At 36.1% G+C, this 18,290-nt stretch overlaps 1 protein-coding gene across 2 annotated transcripts in view; it reads right to left on the reverse strand.

Annotated features, from left to right (window-relative positions):
- Positions 1-18,290, reverse strand: part of Man1a2 (mannosidase alpha class 1A member 2) — a 107,602-nt gene that overhangs the window by 23,312 nt on the left and 66,000 nt on the right. For both annotated transcript variants that reach the window (XM_051199212.1, XM_051199213.1), the window contains exon 9: positions 3,965-4,080. In XM_051199212.1, coding sequence (XP_051055169.1) covers positions 3,965-4,080 — 116 coding nt within the window. The remainder of the gene's footprint in view (positions 1-3,964; positions 4,081-18,290) is intronic.

Consider the following 18,290-nt stretch of genomic DNA (forward strand, 5'->3'; position numbering starts at 1 on the left):
CACAAACTCTGACAGCACAATGTCCGGACTTTGGGCTACCAGAAAAACGTTGGCAGTATGATACTATATAAAGCAGTAACTTTCACAAACTGGAGACCTAATTTGTAAATACAATTTTAATGAGTTATGAAACTATATATATCCTGGAACATCCTAGTCACTACTATAAACAAAACAGGAGAGAAGACACATGGCCACTGAATGCTTTTCTCCATTATATTACCCACATAGCTTATCTTCTTGAGCTAAATGAAAATTGTTAATATTTAATCCACTGAGATCACCTTAAGAAGTTATAACCCAAAAGGTTCTCCCAATTCATTTTCTATTCCAAACAACAAAACCTGAACAGAAGATTGAATAAGTTAATGTTTTAGTAAGTAGTTAAATTTTTTCTTTAATTTTCATGTAACTATGCCATTTAGCAAAGCAATTTTAAAAAAGCATAGTATACCTTGTACATGGTGAGGCTTTCAAAACTAGTTGAAAGTTGATATATACATCCCTTAACTCCTCAGCAAATTGGTTTCTCAAAGTAGGGTAATCTGTTTTGGATGTTTTGTCATGGATAAAGGGAGACAATATCACAAACAGGCTACTCTCCTGAAATGTGAATTTTACTAAAGATAATGAGTATAGCTAAGGAAATATTTTACACTAAAATACATATAAAAAAGTGGGACATAACAATCAATCCCACTTCATTTTAATAATGAGATTTTTTTTTTTTAAATGAGTTTTGTACCTCTGGACTCTGTTCTTACACTGTTGAGAAGGGCCATGCTTTTCTTTCTGAAATACGATATGTACTTCTTCAAGGATTAATTCACATTTTGATTACAGGTTGTTTTCTGACATGTTCAATAATATCCAGTTCTGGAAAAATACACCTTATATTCTCTGTAATGAGAACATGTGTTTTACAGAATTGTAGGGATTATGCTTTCATCATATGTTCCAGAAGGCCTGTTATAATGTGATATGAACTCAATAAATAATTTTATAAATGATACTTCTCTTAGATAATTAGATCTGACCGAAAAAGGCAATGATAAGTGGCTGATAATCAAATAATAGAGCTAGAGCTGACCACTGGATTCTAAGTTTTTTTTTTTTTTTTAAAGGATGACACATATACATATATTTCAAAGATTAATCTTTTGAATAGAGGGGCTAAGTTTTTCATCCTTACAGGCTAAGTGATTTTAACATGGCTTCAACACACATAATAACTACCTGAAGAATTGGCTATAATTTTTTGTTTGTTTGTTTTTGAGACAGAGTCTTACGGTGAAGTTCAGACTAGCCTGAAACTCACAGATGTCTGCCTGTCTCTGGGTCCTCCTAAGTGCTGGGGTTAAAGGTGTATACCACCACTGTTAGTATTCAGGCATCTGTATTGGCCTGCCGATGGGGTCCTGACAGGGTAGTCCCTCAGCTGCTGCACTAAGAGTACCTATTCACTATTGTTCCTCTATAAAAGGCCTCTAACCACCTCCCATCCTTCTTCATCCTCTCTCTCCCTCCCACCTCCTGCCCCTCTTTCCTCTCCTGCTATTTCTGTCCTGTCTCAGGAGGCCAGTCTCCTCACTCCCCTTTTTAAGATCTCCTTCCCTAATTTAAAAAGAGAGAAAAATATCCCTCTGCTTGAACCCTGTTACAATGTGTTGTTTTCTCTTAAGTGCTGCTTTTCTTAAATTACAATGACCACATCTAGGAGTTTAACTTTTTACACAATATTTACATTGTTCTCTTCATTTTTGGCCTTTACTAAACAAATCTTACTATTATATAAGACAGCCAAACATGCTCAAGAACTTACTAGGATTAAAGAAAGGGTGGGTTAACACAGGACTTTGCACCCTAAACTACTTTTGGGGCTCCTGAGGTTGATTTTACTGCACTTTTCCCTCTAAAGAATATAACAGGGTCTTAAACAAAATGCCAACTGTTGAATGGCAGTTAGGGATAATTATATTACTTTTACACATCTTCACTGGCATTACCACACTTGCCTTGCTGCCAAAGAGCCTTTAAAATATATATTTCATACAGTACCTAAAAAAATAAAGAGACTGAATGTATATTTGGCCTAAAACCTATAAGGACACTAAAACGAAGAAATCAGGATTATAGTAATCTGTAGAGGAGAGGAGGATGAGAAGGGAAGCATTTTAAACAGAGTTTCTCAGAAGTTACACATAAATTTAGAATGAATCTTGAAACATTCAATCAGTCCTGTCTCTTCTATGGACATAATGTTATTTTACAATTCAAAATACTGTCTCTTAATAGAAATACTTGCTGAAGATAACAATGTACAAAAATTATATAGCTGAGATCATATTTTGCTATGAAATTTGACCAATTATTATTTTTTTTTTAAAAAAAGCAGGAATCCATTATAAACTTAAAAACTAATAAAAACAGAGTGAAAGAAACAAATACATAGTTATGTACATATAGTATATGATACATGTAATGGAAAATAATTTCAAATTTTAAGATTAACTTTCAAAACAATCACACCTATTCAATATATCACAGACTATTTTAAAAGTGATAATTAAAACTAATAAAAAATATTTCTTTTTTTCTTCTGACAAGGAAGGTTAAAAAAACATTTTAGGTTAAGGATATAAGAAAAATATAAAGAAAAATGATATAATACATGCTAAAAGTGACAATTTTGCAAAAAAATTAAATAGATTCATTCAACTACTTATAGTACCTATTATATTTTGGGGATTTGTGCTGGATACCAAAACTGACAAATTACTCTCTATTCTTTAAGAAACTAGGGAAACTGACTAAGCTATTTTCAATACATCACTCTGGTTCTAAAATATTCTAGAAAATTTTTAGATCGTAACTTTTCGGAATCGTTTTCTAGGCTTAAATTTTAACAGAAAAAAACAAAATTGTGAAGATATTTGAAATTTAAGGCTTTAGTGAATACAGTGAGCAAAGCACTGTGCATCACACATTAACTTGCGTACCAGAACACTTTTAAAACAATGGTAGTAAATCAGCTACTGACAAAATAAAGGACATAAAATGGGTAATAATATTTTTGGTTTGGTTTTTAAACTTACAAAACTATAATGCTAAAGATAGATGACTATATCAGAAGGATTGTGTTACACTAAAATCATCAAGGAGATTCATATTTGCAATGGGTCAGACAGTCAGTAACTTTTTAAATGATTAACAGTTTTATACTTTTAAATTTTTCCTAGAAATTTCACAGAATTAACTCCAAGTTTTTAGGCATATATATTTACACATATATATGTATTATATATACATACACACACGTATGTATGTATGTATGTGTATATATATGCATTTGATATTATATTGTTTGGCACACACACACACACACACATCAAACAATATAAAGTAGTGATGAAAAGGACAGTCTCAGCTCCAGACTCTCAGCTCTGTGACCCTCTGTGACCTTCACCAAGCCACCTGAGCACTGCCACTGTGTCTTAAGGTCTTCCCATGTGAAGTAATGACAATAATCAGATGGAATCATCTATGTAAATAGGCTAGAACAGTGCCTGGCACAGGGGAAGCACCTCACAAGTGGGTGCCATGACAACTCTTTACTCAAGGACTCTCAACATACTGGCTTAAACCAGCACTTTAAAAAAGAAACATTTACAGACAAGGATGAAGTCAGTAGTTTTACCAGTCTCTGTAGAAATTAACCAACTGTTTTATATATACCAATATATACCAATAACCAAAGTTTTATATATACACTCACTAAACTCTTCAACTTTCTTTAAAGTGTCATAAATAAGAGTTGATGTAAGGACTTCATTAAAATACTAACAAACTATAGTGAATGAACACAATGGTTATATATAATATATATATATTTTTTTCCTAGATGCATATAATTAAATGGTTCATTTTTCCAGTCATTATAAGTAAAGATTCAAACAATAATCACCTCAACAGCATCATCATACATCCTTCTTGCCTCATGGTCTGTTTTATCTGACATCAGCCACGCTTTCAGCAAGTATTCATAAAAACTGTCTCCCAAACCACCAACTGATGTGTGATCTGTAGCAAAAGAGAAAAGAGGATATAGGTGGGAGAAAAAGATGATAAAGACAATTAAAATAGTATTTTGACTAACAAATGCCATTCAACATATTAATTAATCACAGTGGCATGCCTATTCCCAACATACTGTACTTAGTAAAGCAGAATACATTAGGCTCCCCTAATTTTCTAGGAAATCTTTTCATCTCTGTATGTGGTATTTTACATTGATGAGTCTTTTTCTTAAATCACATAGTTTGTACACTGTTGTCCATCCAGAATTTTGCAGAAGTAAAATAATTATCATTTATATAATAATGGCTTTAAATAGACAACCACTTTAAATGATACTTGTATTTGCTACTAAACAAAAGGCACCAACTCCTAGACATCTCTATACAACAATGTCTAGTGGTAAGTCCTGTTTGGAAAGCAAGATTCACTTTGTAATATATTTTCCTCATATAATGAGGTTTTGAGTTCTGTCCTTAATATTTATCACATATTAGTATACATTGCTTTTTCATAGGTATACTCTTACCTATCACTTATTTAAACTAGAACACCAAGACAAGTACACTGTCATGCCTTACTTTCCACAAGTCTTGCTGTAAATGTAAGTACATTATGGGATTTTAATCATAAAATCCCCACTGTCTCTGTACAAAAAAGAAAAACACCTTATCACATATAAACCTTTCAACCAATCAGACAGTACTATCACAGGAAGATAGCTTATGAGGAAAACTTGCAATTCACAAGAAATGGCACGTTAGAATTGATCTTTTAGATCACAAAATATACCTGTGAACTATTAGTACAAAACTACAAGTAAACCAGAAGAGAATATAATATTTCTGGTTTTTCTAGGCAGATGCTCTTAAACACAAAATGAAGGAGTCATAATGGAAAAGTTTTAACTTTTAATGACACAACTAAATTTAAAGCAAGTAAGTCTGAAAGAGGAAACTGAATAGAATATAATTGCAGCACACATGACAGGAAAAAGGGTAATGCCCTAATAATTTATAATAATAAAAAACAAAAAAATAAACAAAAAACAAGACAAACGATTAACAGAAACAGGACTCAGTCATTACCTAAGAAAACACTCAATTCCAGTGACCAGAGAAAAGCCAAGTAAAATAACAAGATTCTATTACTGTTCCAGCAAGTCCCAAAGAATATTTTTGGATATTTATTAATTATTTATTGTGTATATAAATGGGCATATATACCACAACATGTGTATTTGGGGGATTCTCTCCTTGCACCAACTGCATCTTAAGAATCAAACTTAATCATCAGGTGTTACAGCAAGTGCATTTATCTGCTGAGCCCTCTTGACAACCCAGGGAGAGAGGGAGGGAGAGAGGGAGGGATAGAGGAAGGGGCAGTGGGAGGGAGGGACAAAGAGGGAGAGGAGAGGGGAAAGAGAGGAAGGAAGGGAGGAAGAGAGAATTATCTATCCATCTATCTACCTATCATCTTCCATCTATCCATGGTGCTAAAAATTGAACCCAGGGCCTTGTATATTCAGGGTAAGTATTCTTCCACTGTTTTATATCCTCAAACATTTTTAAAAGACGTAATATTCAGTGCTGACAATATAATTCAAATTTGTTGGGACTGGAGGTAAATATGGAAATTTAATATATGATCCTAGTTTTGGAAATATTTTATAACATTATCAGAAAAACACAAATACAGGGGTAAAAATGCCCATTATAGAATTGCTTCCATTTGTAAAAAGTTAAAATAGCCTGAAATATCTAGGGAAGTTGATAAAGAAATTGAGTATAAATATAGTACTACACGATAATTAAAAAGAATCCAGCACGTCTGTAATCTCACATTGAAGGGTATCTATTTTTACACTGTTAAGTGTGGAAAGGGAACAAGCTCAGAATATTTATAGTTTGACATTGCTAAAAATTATATATTAAAGAATGTTAGGGTACAAAATCTTTGGAGAGAATTGCTAACAGTGATTATCTCTGCGGATAAAAGCCTTAAGTTTTAACTTCGTATCTATAAATATAGTACCTGGGCGCATGTAATTTCATGTAACTCAAAGTCAACCTCTATTGCAGAAAACAAATGGTGAAAGGGCTATCATTTACACTGTAAGCAATACACTCAATGTTCCCATCGCTCACATATACCTTAAATGCCATTTTATTTCACCATTTTCCCTGAAAGCATAAGCAAATATGTTGATGAATTTTAATACACTGTGCACCACTAAGATAACACAGCTCTAGGTACAGAACATTCCCAGCATCCTAACAGACTTCACGTGGCCTTCAGTGAGCACTCAATCCCTAAAGAGAACAGTTTCTCTGACCTGTGTCACCATTTTTCCTAAGTTATACAATATAAAATGTCCATCACCTTTAACTAAGATCTGTTAACTTAATGCTTCTAAGAACTGTTCTCTTGTTTTCTACCTAAGTATATAAAGGAAAGTTGCTCTGAGTCACTTAAAGTTAACTGAGCATCACAGAAGATGGCTGGAGGGGAAGACAGGGATGTGAGATGATAACTCACTCAATTTCAGACTGAATATATCTTAACTACATTTCTAATAGGTTACAATATAGAACTATATTTAAGAATTCTATGGTGGCCAAGTGATAATAGGCTTATAAGGTAAATTATACTTTTTGCTTTAAAAAAAAAAAAAAATCTAACATCAACATTTTATAACCAAAACAGCCACAACAGTCTGATACATAAATACTGAAGCAATACAGAAATGAAATAGTAGAAAATCCCAAAGGGAGTTCACAACAGGACAGAGACTGACAGTCCTCTGGGGGCTGTTTGGCAGAAACAGCAGTGTTACATCTGGAGAGGAACCATTTAAAAACAAATGGATCAAAATGAGGGCACAATACTGTCATCAATTTTACAGTCTCAACTTTGTGGTCATGTCAGGATTTCTTGATTCCTACAGAACAGTTGCATCTTCCCATCTCCTTCATGTCTTCTCACTCCACCAAGGGCTTAAGTATCATGAGGTTTATTTGCTGTATTCATATTTCATCATTACTTTCTTGCATAGCTCTTAGTCTTCTCTATATTCTGGCCACCATTCTAGTGTTTACCATTTTCTTTATTGTTCACTACTGTCTAGCTTCTCAACAACGTATGCATCACACTCTGTTCTTCTCCTCTTATCCTCATAGGCTCTCCTTCCAACCCAATTACCTCCAGGCCTACTCCACAGCTGTGACTGGGAGAGCTCTCTTTTCTTGCTTTCCACAGTAAGATAAGGCCTACTATATCTTTAATTCTACATCTTAGTCTACACAGGGATTTACTGAATAACACTGGTAAGTAAATTCCTAAGAAAAAGCATGTCAGACAAAACACCTTGCTTTTTGGAATGTTTTTACCATATTCCCACTTCATTTTGTAGTATATGGGTATTAAGTTCAAGGGCAGAAACCATTTTTCCTCAGAGTTTCTTCAGAGTACTATCCTATCACCTCTCCAAATCTATTCTTACTAGTAAGAAACCTGATGCCATTTTGCAGGTTCAATATATTCCCATTTCCTTACATTCAACTTCACTTTCCAAAACTCAGAATCTTCATTTTAACATTAGCCACCACCACCACCACCATCAACTCCTTATATGCCAAGTACTACTCAAACTAAAGATTGGTTATTTTTCAGTTCTGGATTAATTATTTTCTATTATTCTCAGTGATTATCTCCACTCTTCTCAGTTCTCTCTTGACTAAAGAGTCTCACATTAGTCAGGTTCCAAAGAAATTGTAAATTTTAAGCATAGGAGTTTTAGAGTGATTTGGTACTTAGCAGCAGAGAAACAGTATTTTGTCTTTGGGGGCTAAAGGCCACATAGGAAATTACTTTTTGTGTCATGGTGGTAAAGGTCAATAAAAAAGGAGTTAAGAAGTAAGCCAGGACTTACTGCAATGAAAATGGAATTGGGAAGTTAAAAGAATCATATAAAATTTCGGGAAATGGGAAAAAAGAATTCAAGAAGTAGGAGACGATGGTATCAGGAACACAATAGGTTACAACAATGGACAGTACCCCCTCTACAACTAGATAAATGAAGGTAAAAGCAAATGAGTTCATGACCTGACTGGTAATGAGATTTTTTTAAAGTACTTGGGATACAATTCAAAGTTCAAGCATAATGGGCAAGTGCTCTCTACCACGGAGCCGCACTCCTGGTTCCATCTTTACTTTCGTTTTGATTTTGCGCATAGGTCAACTAAGTATAGGAAGAGCTATGGTGACTATGATGCAATTCCTAGAATGTGATAAAAGAGGACATGTGGAGTTAAATGGAGGAAGTGGATACTTGAAGGTTCTGTGTTTTTAAGAAGCAATGGATATGTCACCTATTTTGATTGCTGTGATGGCTGTCATAAGTGTGATGTTTTGGAATTTGCTATAAACATTTTCTAACAGCTTGCTGCATGTTAATTATATTTTAGAATAGCATATTTTTAAACAAAGAAACAAAAACGATATTTAAAATTAGAAACCCAACAAACTTGTTTTACCTTAGATTTCAGAATGTCAAGATTTTTATACTGAAAATTTCAAAACTCTACATACTCTGATACTAAAAATACACCTAAAGTAAAATTGTCAGCAAAGTTGAAAATAGGCAGAAAGAGGGCTGGTAGGAGGATCATACAGAAAATCTAAAGAGAATAGGGAATAAACTATCAAAGTAACAGAGCTGACCAGCAGTGATCCACAGGGAACTAGAAATCACACATGTATGGTAACTTACCTAAACTACCTGGCTGACTGCATGAATAGAAACATGTGGGCAGATAAAAGAGAGCAACATGCACAAATACTCCTTCTCTTATTAGTGCAGCTCTTCACAACAGAGACTGAACAGGAAAGAAGTAACAGGAATACCTCCTGTCTCGGCATTTATAAACACTGCTCCATTGCTCTTCAGTTGTATCCAATCAACACAGCAACTTTGGTTCAACTCAGCTATCTCCTCTACTATTAGCATCAAACCCACAACATCCACCATTAAAGAAAACCTCAGTGTTGCCCACCATCTTTTTTTGTTTGGTTAGTTTTTCAAGACAGGATTTTCTTTGTGTGTCCTGGATGTCCTAGAACTGACTCTGTAGACAGGGCTGGTCTTGAACTCACAGAGATCCAACTGCCTCTGCCTATCTTCTTCATGACTACTTGATTAGTGTTCTTTACTGTGACCTAAAGCAGATTCTGAAATCCAAGTCCCCCATTGTTTTGAAGGAAGAGGGTGCAGAAAACACATCCTTCAGGTTTCTGTACTCTTCCATACCCTTTGATTACTAAGAGGACAGAGCACCTGTTTTCTACTATAGTACTCTGGCTCTGAAGCCTGACCACTTCAGCTTCAGGGCTCTTTTCATTTGTCACCTTTAGCCTTTAATTAAAACTGCCCCTTAGCATTTGATACTTATTAGGACTTCTTACAATTTAATCATCTTCCTTGACTATTACACTCCTGTGTGTGTAATCTATCAGATGTGCTAACTGAAAGGGGAAAATTCTGGGTGATGCCAGCTTTCCCCTTGCAGCAGAGTGACAAATGGTGTGCCTCATTAAAGCTGACAATACTGGAGGCGAATGCCTTAAAGGAAAAGGGATTACAACTGGTCTGTTGAATTTTGAGATGTTACTTACATATCTAAATGCAGCTAACAAAAAAAAGCAATCAGATTAACAAGAAATCAGGGGGAAGCTAAATCAGGTGACACAAATTTGTCTATGTGTGAAAGGTAGTTCACTTGAGGATGCATATTAACAGACACAGCTGCTTTGGAGATAATATGAACAGTTAATGAATCAGGGACAGAGGAGAAGGTCATAGCACACACTGCAGATCAGCAGGCACATGCAAGAAAGAAGGCATAGTGTAAGGTCCCAGGAGGTGGCACACACAGAGCGGTAGGAAGAACATGATCTCTGTAGCCAGTCTGTTGTGCTAACCCTGCCTTTGCTCTGTGATCACTACCTGAATTACCTTGTGCAAATGGCTTGATTTCTCTGCACTTTATTTTCCCCATCAACAGACAGGGAAATAAAAATAGCATTTAACTCTTATGTCTATGTAAGCTTGCAGATCAATGAATGAATCAGCATAGACTGTTCTGAACTATGAGTTTACTAGGGAAACACAGGAGAGGCATGTTTGAAAACTTAGGAATGATCATGATTTTTAAATTTACAAATAGATCAAATGAGATAAAAACTAAAACTTTTCTTCACTCCTTCACCATACATATCTTGAATGGCCTCAATGTGCCAGGCCCTATTCTAGGCACTACTGATACGCAGGGAATAAACTGACAAAACACTCTGTTTTCATGGATCTTGTATTCTGTTGAGAGATGAAAAGTAAGAACAATAAAACCAAACAAAAAGGACCACTATGTATCAGATACTGTTTCAAGTACTTTATACATAATAAGCCAATTCTTACAATAATATCACAAAGTATATTGCACTGCTATTATACAGACTGTACAGAGGAGGAAACGCAGATGTAAAGTGATTAAATAATAGGGTCACAACGCTAGAATGTAGCAGACATGAGTCAAATCCAGCTATTCTGCTCAGATTCAGTGTTCTCAGTAATTTTCCAGGAGCAAAGGAATGTATAGCCCATGGATCTGGTAGTCAGGCTAACAGTAAAAAGTTTAGATGAGGTAAGCAGGTGAGACTCTTATCTCTATTTTAAAAAAAAATGTAGAAAGTGAGAGGGTGAGCCATGCGACTAACTCTGGGAAGACTGGTCTAAACACAAGTGATAGGAACAATTGCTCTGTGATTTAAAAAAAAAAAAAAAAAAAAAAAAAAAACTTGCTTGCTAGACTCAAGAACCAAGAGGGAGGCTGTCAATGGAGGTGGACCACAAAAACTAAATAGGAGAGAGGGCAAAGAAGGCTCATAAGGATTTCAGCTTATACCCTGGACAGTAATGTGTAAAGTCACTGGAGAGTCATACAATGTAGCACAATTTATAAAATAAAAAAATGACTGGTTCCTGTATTAGAATAGACTGAAGACAGTCCCAGGAACACCTGTTTATCATCACTATTACAGATAATTGGGGGGGGGGGGGGAACAGCTTAAAAGGAAGTCTTATTTAACAGTGTTAGAGGTTATAGTTCTTGGACAATGATTCCAGTTGCTGCACTGTAGGAAGAGTCTCAGGACAGGAAGTCTGCAATTGAATCCTACTGCTCACCTCATGGTAATCAGAAGCAAATGGGGGCAGAGTCAGGGTAGATCTTTCCAGGGAATGCCTGCAGTGATCTCCCCCTCCCCCTTCCCAATAATGTCACTGTATTGTGTCTACACAAGGGCTTTATCAAGAGGTAAGGTAAGAGCCCTTGGGATCCACTCTCTTCACACAAGCCCATTTTTGTTGGCAACTAAGACTTTAAACATGGGAGCCTTTTTAAAGGATATAAAAAGCTCATAAAGTTCATAAAAAGTACTATCACAAAAATATAAACAGGAGAGAGTAATTCAGCTCAGGGTAAGTAGTACCTAGATTCCAGGTATATTTCAAGAATAAACAGGAAAAAACAAAACAAAACAAACAAACAAACAAAAAAACCTGAAGAACTGGAGGTTGGGTGTGAAGCAATGAAATAAAAAATAGCACTAAGATTTATGGCATAAGCAAGAGCAGAAAAGCCATTAACAGAAACTGGACGAACCAGAGAATACCTGGTGACATCAAGAACTATAAAGAATTGGGTTATTGATATTTATATACACTTGAGGTATCTACTGGATATTTCAACAAAGAAGTCCAACAGACAACAGGGGGCCAAGGATAATAGAAGATTGGTGCTCTAAATCTGAGATTTGTCAGTGCTATGTGGCAATTTCCTCCCAAATAAAACTGACTTTGGACGGAGCTAGTGAAAACACAAGATATTCTAAAAAGAGATGAACATTCCATCCTACAGGAAAGCTCCTTAATAAGTTCAGGAAGTAAACAACTCACAGATTTCAGGAAGTCCCTGAAACTGACCTAATTCATTGGCTTCCTCATTCTGCAAGCATATATAAGCAGTAAGGACTGCTGAGACCATTCTTAGACAAGCTGAGCTTCTTAGATGAGGTTTGGGCTGGGCCACCTAGAAACAGAGACTAGCCAAGCTGCCTAGAAGAAGCAGGCAAGCAGAGATGCCTGAAGGAAGAAGAGATGCCTAGAAGAGGCACAGACAACATGTGTTGCCTCAAATAAAGTATCCAAGCTGTTGAGCTACCTGCAAGCTGTGACATACACTTGAAGTTCCAGTATTCATGAGCTTTTAACATGCTGAAGTAGGCAGAGTCATTTCTGCTCCCTCATCCACTTTTCTCTAAGTAACCACAAAAAAATTCATTAATTCACCAAGTTTGACTTTGTTGGTATCCTTACTTTAGTCTGTCCTTGGTTCCCTATCTAGAGTAAGATAATATCCCTCATCTCCCCAGAAATAGTGTTATACAACAGTAAGAATATAGGTGGTATTTCACACCATAGCACTGGGAAGAAGGCAAAGAAAACCAGGATTAAAGAGCAAATTCATAATGTATAGCTAAGTGAGACTAAAGAAAGCAAAGGAATGTCTTAGAAAGCAAGTTTTTTAGCCTGCCTTTAATCCCAACACTCAGAAGGCAGAGGCAGGTGAATCTCTGGGAGTTTGAGGCCAGCCTGGTCTACAGAGTGAGTTTCAGGACAGGCTCCAAAACAATACAGAGAAACCCTGTCTCGCAAAAACAAAAACAAACAAGAAAGCAAGAAATAGATGTTGATGAACTCACAGCTGAGGTCCAAAGTGGCTGCTGCATTTATATAACATGGAGATTCCCAGTAACTATGACCATTGTGATGAAATTCCAAATTTTTCTAAGACATCAGGAGAGTGTACTTAACAGTTGAAAACATAATGTGCCTTTTAAAAATGTTTATTTATGATTATCTATCAGTGTGGTGAGAGGGTATGGTTTGAACACATAACTGAGAACAAGCTCCAGGAGCTGGTGCTCTCCTTTCACATTGGGTTCTAGGGACTGTACTTAGGTACTCAAAGAAATGTGCTGCAGACAAAATACAGGAACAGAATATTTTGGTGAAAAGTAACACTATAGAATGGTAATGTGTCATAGGGCAAAGTTACAGAGGCGTATCCTCAAGAGCTAGTCTTTGTCATCAGGAAAGATTTCTTAACGGTAAAGAACCATCCAAGCAGAAGGCAAATAAGCTCCAGCATCATGTAAGGGTTGGTTTGTTGGTTTTTCATTTTTAAAATTTTACGTGTATAGCTGTTATTCCCACATGTGTTGTCTGTGAAGCACACACATGCAGTTCCCCCAGGGGCCAAAAGATGTTAGGTCTGAGATTTGAGTTACAAATGGATTACAGGGGTGGGGGTGGGGGTCTGCAGACCACTACCAACTCACAAAATAGGATTAAAGGAAATGAAACACAAAGGAGAAGATGCAAGTCTTTATTTAGCTCCATGGGTCAGGAAATGTGTTTTTCTATCTATGAGCTATTGTTAGGGTTACTTAATTCATGGGAATTGGTCTCAGTCTTGTCATAGGCCCACTCAAGCTCTCCTGGGCAGCTGGCCTGGGGAAAAACTGCAGAAGTTAGAGATCTAAAGCCTATCTAAGATCTAAGATCTAAGACTATAACATCACTCAATGCTCTGGCTTCTCTACTTGAACCACTGACTCGGGACAGCCTACATGCCAGAGCGGATGAACCACGCATTACAAAAGTCTTCTGATACTGGGGATGCATTTTAAAGCACACTAGTCACTGACACATCAATCTCAGCAGATCAGGCCATCTGAGGGGATGTTTCTAACAGAAGCTCTTTCTAGAAGCAGCTCCAAACAGAATGCTAGAATACAAGCTAGTGTGAAGCATTTTCAAACACAGTGCCTCACAAATATGATCCCTGCAAGCTTCAGACTAAAGAACTCACCAGGAGAAATAACAGAGGCACAGAAGTTAAACACTTTATTTGAACTGTTAAGCAGGAAAGCCAGGGTTTGTACTGTAACTCCAAACATTATATCCATTCTAATCTTTCCACAATTTAGAAGTTAGTAACAGAAAACTTAATGAACTGGTAGTGACTGGTTTCCTAGATTGGTCTCACTTTGAATCATTAAATTGCACAGGCTAATCACTCACTGTATGTGAAAAACGAGAGAACTAAAGTAAAAAGGGAGAGAACCAATGATTTGCCTTTAAATTTAGGTTCCTTATGATATTCTTTTAACTCTGTTGCCAAGTCCTTATCCTGAGAGTAATTACTAGCAATTACTCTCTGATTGCTATGTGCATATCAGACATTATCATCACTTTAATTATAATACAGTTAGCCAAAGCTGAATGGTTAACTTTCAGTTCAATTAAATGTTTGTTTTGCAGCTTATTTATAGATATGACAGATGTATACTGCTCAAAGATAATTATGGAATTTAATACTTTCCAGAACTGATAAAAAGCATACAAAAACTCGAAAAAGAACAAATCAGACAATTTAGTAGGATTGCAGCTGCTAATGGACTATGAGGCCAGCTTGCTAAGGTTTTGAAATCTGTCTGCCAAAACACCCAGTGAACAGCACTTTCTCTAGCATTCTTAAAATTAATAACTGATGATGATGAAGCAGTTTCGATTTATTCTGTGGAGAAAAACAGTGACAAATGAGTTCTCCTTTTTGATAGGGCCTTTTATTGTGGTGATCTATGCATAACACAGACGGTGTCACTGGCACTATGATGAAGTGTGCTAGTCAATGACTCTAGCTGCAATCAGTGAGTGACCATGATCACTACCTGTTCCTGAAACTTTAGAACTAATAAAGGAGTTTATTTAGTTCACAATTTTGAAAATTCAAGAATGTGGTGTCGTCAGCATTTGCTCAACTTTGGTGAAGACAATCTGACTCTATCACAACACAACAAGGAATCAGAAGAGGAACTGGTAGACAGGGGTGGGTTTACATCCTCAGGAAAGCTATCTCCCCCTTTAAGACCAGCCCCAGCCCCTCTGGGGACAGGGCTCCAATGACCCAACTACCTTGCTCCTGTGTATAGCTGTAAAGTGTTCTATAGTGATAGTAATTGTGTTCCCAGAGAGTGGTAAACATGACTGCTACCCATCCCTGGGACCTTGTCACATCCCAAATGTTCCACTATGCCACTACTGTCACCCTCAGGCCAGAGTCTCCAGCAACTGAACCTCTAGAAGACAAAGCACATCCAAGGCAGCTCATTTCTAGCTCCTGGCTTTTGGGATACTGGGATATAAGCATCTGAGCCTGGTTTTCATGCATTTGGTGGTTATTCATTGGGGAATTTTGTTTGCCTTTTTGGAAACTGCCAGAGTTTTATCCTGGCTGCAAGGTTTCCAGTTCCCACCAGAAATGACAAGTGCTCTAATTTCTCCACATTTGCTAAGGCTCACTTCTGATTACAGCCACTGTGGTAGCTGTGAAATGGTAGGTATCTCACAGTGGTTTTCATTTGCATTTCTATAAGGATATCAGTTTTCATTTGCTTATATTCCACCTGCATATCTTCCTGGGAAAAACAACTATTCTAATCATTTGGTCTATTTTTCATTTATGTTGCCTTCTTGTTGAGTTGCATGAGTTAATATATTGTGGAAACATACCCTTACCACATATGAAACTCTTGTTGGTAGTTAATCTCTAACTCATGATAGTGTCCTTAGATGCACAAAAGTTTTGAATTCTATTTAAGTCTAACTTATTTTCCTATGTTTATCTAGTCTTGGCATCATATTGTGGAACCTATTGGCCTGGATATTCATCTAAGGGTGTTATAGTTCAGGCTCTTAAAGTTGGTTATATTTGTAAAATCCATTTTGAAATAATTTCATAGACGATACAGTAGAAGTTCACCCTGTCTTTTCCAAGTGTCCATCTACAGCATAACACTTGCACCTAAAGCTGAGAGAAAACCATGGAAGAGGAGGTAAAGAGTTATAAAAGCCAGAGGCCTAGGGCATCTGCTGTTCGATAAAGTCTCCTAGACATGACAAAGAAAACATGACCAAGAACTTTCAAGGCCATCACAATGACAACACTAGTTGACAGGCCAACATGGACAGAGAAATCACAAATGGTCCCACTCCTAGATGAAGAGCTACAGGCAGTCAGTGGCTAAGAGAGGAAGAATCAGTTTCCTCTAGATGACTTCCCACACAGGTTTTCCAATCCCAAGTGTCAGCCCTAGTCACATGCCCATAAAAGCAAAACTAAAGAACATACGCATTTAATATATGCATATGTTCATACATGTAACAATTATTACTGAAGGAGAAATCATGAATGTGGGAAGGGAAAGCAAGGAGAAAGCTGGAGGAAGAAAAGGGGGGCAGGAATGATGAGTAGGCAGTGCTCATGTATAAAGTTCTAAAAAACTATTAAATAATAAAGCATAGCTTCATAAGTATAACAGTAATGTTTTAAGTACTTACGAACTGCCTATTATTTGTCTAGTGATTATACTCATGTTCTATAATTATACAATTATACAATTATCATTTGGATAAAAAACTTTTAGCAAGTTTCAAAATTATTCCAACTGTAAATAATTCCTAGGTTCAATACATAAAGCTTATAGTTCTTAAATTTTCCCAGGAATAAACTAGATAATTGCTTGATTCAGAAGGCTCAAAAATATTAACATTGTTTGAAACACTTGGTATACAGGGGTTTTAACTTGCTTTACCAATCTAACAGTTAAAGAACTATGCCCCTGTTCAAAAGTGCATTGATGGTCCTGGGTACAGTGAAATGGGAAAGACAAAGGTATCTGGATAAAGGTCTACAAGACTGTATTTGCTATAATAGCAGTAGTCTATATGGAAAGAAATGTCCCAGCAAGTAGTCTCCAAGAATTACTTACTGCCACAACTTTAGAACTAAGCAATATTGTCTCACTGATTACCTATGTTCTGCTTTTATTAATTAAGTTTTCTTATCTCAGCATTCTTTGAGTGATCATCTACTTCTTATGATCTTATAAGTCATGATATTGAAAGGATATAAAAATCATTTTCCAAATATATTCATCTTCTTATTATAAAATTTGCCTTTTAATTGTTATGAAATGTAGGCTAATCTTTATATATGGTTAAAGTGACACCTTATGCTTCTGGCAACCATTATTTAGTTTAAGTTTTTAATTGTAGACACTGAAATAGTTATACCATATAAAAATATATAATGGCATAAAATATTGTAGAAACTGAGTCCAATTTTCCCCACAATATTAGAAATTCCAAATCTTAACACTTTAAGGGAGTAAATTCTATAATCTGATTCATCAAAATTACTAAGTAGGCATCCAATCCAGTCACTATCTCTAGCATAAGAAAACTACAGTTTGTTTTACAAATGCAGCTCTCTACATTTGCTTTTTCAAAACTATTTCCATTCAATATGAACATTAGCGCTTACATTTTCTTAAGTAAAGAGAAAAGTGAACTCCACGTAAAGAAGTAATGGAGAGGGAAAATACAAGACTAGGATCTAACGCAAAGTCCTGACAAGGAGCCTGCAAGGCAATCCCTGGCAAACATCCTCCAGCTGCCGGTATTCAGACTCATGTGGTTTGCACTGGCAAAGCTAGTAGTGCTTCCAATACTTAAAATTAAATGATTGTTGCCTTCGTCTCTCATTTACTACTTCATTACACCATTGTTAATTTGAAAAATAACAAAAACATGACCTATTAGGGGCAAAGTTGTTACTTGTATTTAAGTTTCTTTACTTTTTAAAAGAATAGCATTTATAGAAACCTTAATTACTAAAATTATAAATTCAACATTTCCACATTAACATTTACTGTTTGAGACTCAAAACCTTCAAAGAGGAATTCTAAACCCCTGATAATACTAACCTCTGCAAACAAAACATTTTCCCACAAGGCATAACATTTCTACAAGCTTCTTACGAACTTGTACACTTCTTTATTACATTGTGTAGCATAAATAAAAAAAATCCAGAGACAGAAATTGGGGTTCAAGCTGAAGATCAGAAAAGCAGAGCAGCCAGCCGCCAAAGAGCTCTTACCTCTACCTCAGACCAAAAGGGTGATCCTTTCTCTATAAATCCTCAGACTGCAATCCAGACTGCACTGCTCTTCACCAAATCTCAGACTCCTAGACT

Source organism: Phodopus roborovskii, unplaced genomic scaffold (genome assembly GCF_943737965.1).
Source record: "Phodopus roborovskii unplaced genomic scaffold, PHOROB, whole genome shotgun sequence".
Lineage (NCBI taxonomy): Eukaryota > Metazoa > Chordata > Mammalia > Rodentia > Cricetidae > Phodopus > Phodopus roborovskii.